General features: G+C 38.9%; 1 protein-coding gene across 1 annotated transcript in view; it reads right to left on the bottom strand.

The window, feature by feature from the left end:
• Positions 1-148: 148 nt before the first annotated feature.
• Positions 149-5664, bottom strand: part of scly (selenocysteine lyase) — a 37592-nt gene continuing 32076 nt past the window's right edge. The window contains exons 12-13 of the mRNA XM_052019009.1: positions 5247-5322; positions 149-3659 (exon numbers count right to left, since the gene is read on the bottom strand). Coding sequence (XP_051874969.1) covers positions 3491-3659; positions 5247-5322 — 245 coding nt within the window. The 3' untranslated portion in view covers positions 149-3490. The remainder of the gene's footprint in view (positions 3660-5246; positions 5323-5664) is intronic.

The following is a 5664-nucleotide window of genomic DNA, read 5'->3' as shown; positions in this document are numbered from 1 at the left end:
TGTTTCTTGAATTCAATTTTTGTGTTTCTGCTTGTCATACAACAAATATACATTCACTTAAACAATTGGAGCCAAACTTGTATCATTTACCTATCCATCCTCCAAGACGTAGTTTCTCAGCTTGTCTGATATTCCATGACACTGAGGAAATAGTTTCAAAGTTCATGATTTGATGAGACATTAAACTGTCTGAACACTGCCTATGTAGAATGATAGAATACATGATCAGGTTTGAATTCTGCCCAACATCCCTTTTTACAGTAATGTCAGCATTCATCATTAACATGTAGAAAGTGGCAGCCACAGTTAAAATTTTTTACAAAAATATTTGCACTTACTGCAGTTTGGGATGTTTTGAGATATGTTATGACATACAAATATACATGTCCTTTAAACTTTGTTTTCGCAACTCATAAATTAACAAATATATTGAACCCAACTTTCTCACCAAATTTTAATCAAACATTAAAGTATAATGGTTGCTCTATATCTATTGGATACAAATATCATGGTTTGCCATCTGCCCACATTTTGGGATGGCTCCTGTTTGAATAGCACCTATAAGCCACTGAAGACTCAGATCACGGAATGATTTTCACCATGCAGCCTCTCTGAACCACCCCCTCACCTTCTGCAAAGCTGCCTAGGGAAGGTTAGTACTGTCTTTGGGATGTTAGCCGCTGGATGTAATTGAAGCATAGAGCCTCCACACTCAATGCCGGTTATCACATAACCGCACCAATTCTGTGCATCAGTTCTTGGGTCAATTTTACAATCTTGAACTTCAGATCTCTCAAAGAATGATAATGGCTCCAATAGGCAACAACACCATGAATGAGAATATATGAGAAAAAGGGCTGATTATCTCTGCACCTGCAGAGCTTTACCAAGAAGGTTTGACTTGGTTCTGGGTCAATTTAGGCCACTTGACTAAATTTCAATTCATACCAAAGGAAAATACTGTGGATCTGGAAAGTTTAAATAAAAACATGTCACTGCTTCCCAGGTCAAGTAGCATCAGTGGAGAGAGAAACAAGCAAATATATCATGTTGGTGACCTTTCACCAGAACTCACATCAGGCGAAATCTTAATGACCTGAAACAGTTCTGGCTTTCTCCTGTAACAGATTTTGCTGATTTCAGATGCTGTTTTTATTTGAATAATTCAATTGCTTTACTAGGTAACCACATTTAACCTACAATGCGTTAACAACTAGAAAAGTAATTGGGGTAGAAAACCAGTTCTCAACAAAATAATACTGCAAGCATCACAGTGAAGTATACATGTTTTCACCACAATTCTATCAGACAATTCCCTTGTCTGAAATATACAGCATGCTTTTACCATAAAACAACAAGAATTAACATTTCCCACCTCTGCTGAGAAAAATATCTGAATTGTATTACATTAAATGAAGAAAAATTGCACTAGCAGTCCTATGTTAAACTCTGTAGGTTCATCTGGTCTCTTCAATGTTTTTTGCATTATGTGGTCAGGGTGAGTGAATACATTATTAAATCTCCCATCAGATTCCTACACTGTTCGATGAAATATATCTCAACCACACTCCATCTGTGAAAAGTTTCATACTCTCACACACTTACCACAACTCCTACTCTCACATCTCTCAGCTTTCACACCCTGCATGCTACTAAATCAAAGTATACCACCAAGAAGCTACAAGAAGCTAGTTATAATGCTGCACAATACACATGCCTATTTCAAGTCAGGTACAACGGCTGATTGCCGACCTCCAAATGTTGTCAAACATTTTCATCAACAATGATGACTTACAGCCTCAGCGATTTTCCCAGAGTCAGCACTGGGGACAGAACACATACGCTGATCCAACTGAGAAGATGGTGGGAGTGACTTTTGGTCAAAGGAGTGGGTTTTATGTACAGCAGAAAGGTTAGAGAAATAGCAAAATAAAAAAGTAGCTGGAGGAACTCAGCGGGTCAGACAGCATCTATGAAGAGCAATGGACAATTGACGTTTCGGGACGAGACCCTTCATCTGGACTGGAAAGAAAGGGAGATAGCCAGTATAAAATTATTAAAGAAAGAATTCCATAACATTGAACTGAATTTACAGAATCATTGCCAGGATTAACAGTGGGAAGTACCAGATGCATAAAGTATGAAAACATGACTGCAATTAAAAAGTGGTGGTTGGCTTCATTTCAGTGAGCGTGGACCCAACTAACATGCAGCATCTGATGGCCAATGTCTCATCTTCCATTGCAGCAAAAGCCATCCAATAATCAGGTGTTGCAGTGGAAGTATTGTCAACTGCCATACAAGCTCAGCTTTCCATCACAGAGTGAATCTGCAGGGTTCTGGATATCTGTGGTTAAAAAGGTTTTGAGTCATGCCACTCCAACAAACTATTACAAGGACAATCCTTTGAGGCATTGACCTGGGGTTATGGCGTTAGCTCCATGGAGCTCTATTAAAACAGCACAAGATTCCCCCACCTCAGTGCCATCTGCATTCTTGTTACCTGCTGTGTCTTCAGAGGTTGTGGTCCAAAGATGGGCCCAGACCATCTGAATGTTGACCTCCATGACCACCTGCAGTCTCCTCCACCGAAAATCAGCAGGTTTCCATGAGACATGCTGCAGCCACTAGGGCCCAAAACAAGAGGCACAGCCAACTATCATAAGATGAAAGAGTTTGGAGTTGCTCTCCTGATACTTGCTGTTCATCACTGACATATTACCACCTTATTCCTACACATCAAATATTTGCATCAAGTATACACTTGCTTTTTATTTTCCAGATTCAGATTCTACTAGGCATTCTCTGTGTTGCTTCCAAGGAATTATCCTGGCACTAGCCTCCATTGCTCATGGTCAGGTGGCTGAGACATCAGGAAGCACATCTTGTGTAGGAATTGAGCGCTCCTGCTACCTTATGCATAGCCTTCCAGCATTCTTCTGCTGGGCAGCCTGGAAACACTTACTCTGAGTGTTTCTGCTTTGAAACCAATCAGTTATTGGGACGCGAATTTGAAATTGCACTAATTTTCAAAAGAATTTTTTTGAACATTCCACTCAAGTAAATTTATACATTCAGAACATAAAATCTGTCACTATCCAGGGGAATTGGACAGCATCTTAAAATTCTACATTTAAAAATTCCTTGATGTATTTTCCAGTTACCACTTGGACCTGTTTTATTAATTTTTCTGAAACTGGGTTTAATCACAATAAACACAGTGCCTCCTCTACCACGTGATTAATCCAAGTTTAAATTGATGAAAATGACAATAAATCCATATAGCAACATTTAATAATAACATGGATGAGCTGTAGATATAATAAATTAAAAATTTCTCAAAATCTTAGCCAATTTTGGTCTCACTACTAAGAAAGAACTGGTGCAAATTGTTGGAATCTTTAGGTCATTCCCTTTAAGTGCGAGAGGCCCCACGGTTCCAATTTGTAATTCTACCTTTCTCTGGCAGTGACCAGTTCTTATCTAGGTGCTACTGTCTAGTCTCAGCAGCACACAATTCAATTTCTCTAACTGCTTGCTTCAGGTCTTCTATAATGGTATCTACATCCTCTTTTGACGTTGCTCGACCCACACTTAATCGAATGGCATTCTCTGCCACCTCATATGGAATGCCACTGTTCAGTAACACATGCGAGGGCCTAAAATAACAAGACAATCTGTTACAGGAGGAGTGACAGACCAAGAGCCATAAGCACAATCAACTACCCCCCACCCAAAGATCATGGGCTCAGCATCACCTCCCAAATACCAGGAGGAAAGCTTTGGATGTATATTTTCTAATTCCAAACAATACGTAGTTGAAACCAGTCTAAAACATACCAGAAGCCAGGATAATAAATACATTTATTATCAATCATCAACACATTTATTATCAATTATCAACAGTCAATCTATGTGAAAAATTATAAACTGGGATTAAGATTAAAAGGTTTGAAGATTGTCCAAGGTTCATAAAGAGAACCTGCCCAGGCTATACAGTCTAATCCAAAGTTAAGCAAAACTCTGTGTTCACAGCTTCACTGTTCAGCATACACTGTCTGCTTTCCCAAAGCAGCACATTTTAATAGATTCTAGCAACAGGAAAGCATGCTGGTTGATGGGAATATTTATTTCATCTGATCATATTTATTGCTGTAATCCTAATCATAAATCTTAGTTGTATCATCTACTTTCCGAAGGGATTCAACTGACACAGGATCTACTGCTTTTCTGAGAACGGTTTCCTTCTCCTTTGGAAGAAGATATTGCTGTTAGCTCCAGTCTTTCCTGAAGTTAATTAATTATATTTGGCAAATGACCAAGTTTCCCATAGGATGATGGGAAGAAAAATGGAACCGAGCCTGGTATCCCATCTAAAAATGTCACTAATTTATGCCTTTTCCCGGTGCAGGCTTCAACTGTGAACATGTCTAGGCTGCGCCAAGCATTTCATTCGGAGCCAGGGGCTGACCATCACTGAGGTACTTTCTGGGAAATTACAGTCACTTTGGATGGCTGAGCCATTGAATGCTTTATGGTCATTTCAGAGAAATGTGGGATGTGCAAACCATTATGTTTAGAGAAGGTTACAGATTGTTAACTGTATACGAGTCTTTCATTTCAGTAATTTAATGACCAGCAGTGACCCGAGCAGCTTTCAGTAACCCAATTAGTCTTTACACTTACTTGGCTAAAGTGAAATGTACAGAAGCATGCCTACCCTTCAGTCCCCAAGGATGGAACCACAAACAGAGTAAGCATCCAGCACACTGTGAAAGGGGCTGAGGGCAGCAATGTTCAGTGATCTTGTTGTAGGCTAACATTGTTAAAATTTATTATGTTTATAATTAAAATGCCAGTTGGTCATAGGGCTGAACATATAAACTAGCCTTTGTACTAAACTGAAATGTACTAAACTACAGCAAATTTAGGCCGTGATTAAATTATATTCCATGATTATTAACATTAAACCATCTAGTAGGTAGTATTCACATCAGGAAACAATGAATGATTGACCCAGAAACTACTGATCTTCGCAGTTCATTAAAAATAAACAGCCTGGAAACACTTGTGATCCAGTAATACTTTAGCAGGGTTTCTTCCATTCCAGTTTAGACAATAAACAAAATTCTGCAATAACTCTCCTGATTAAGGTTCAATCTCTCTCCGGAAGCTCTAACAATGGGCAGTGCAGGATAGAAAGTACATTATGCAAAACTCATGGAAAGCATCTTGGGTCTTCTTACCTACTGACATTTTCAGAATGACAAGCAGCTCCCACGCTTGCCAGAAGCCTTTGGCAGTGTTGCAGCACCTTCCGACCTGGGATACAACACAATTATTGTGGCATAGCATAGTGTTAATGGTTATTCAAATATTTCCATTCTTGTTTTATTAATCATTGATTAACATGCATAATTAACACCAAACCTACAGGTGTTATGTAAATAAAGGTTCATAGAATTGGTGGTCATTGAACACCTTGGACAGAAGATTGAATGAAGAACAAGACAGCATGGGATGAAACAGTAGATCTTCAGGTTGGTTGATTGTTACCAGTGGGATTCCACAAGAAACAATACCAGGCACAATGCTATTTAAAATCTGTTTTAATGACTTTGATAAAAGTGTGAACAACACATCCATGCTGACCAAGTTGCCTAC

Source organism: Pristis pectinata, chromosome 6 (assembly GCF_009764475.1).
Source record: "Pristis pectinata isolate sPriPec2 chromosome 6, sPriPec2.1.pri, whole genome shotgun sequence".
In the NCBI taxonomy this organism is placed as follows: domain Eukaryota; kingdom Metazoa; phylum Chordata; class Chondrichthyes; order Rhinopristiformes; family Pristidae; genus Pristis; species Pristis pectinata.
The sequence above is the reverse complement of the archived record's forward strand: the minus strand, read 5'-3'. Positions and strand labels throughout refer to the sequence as shown.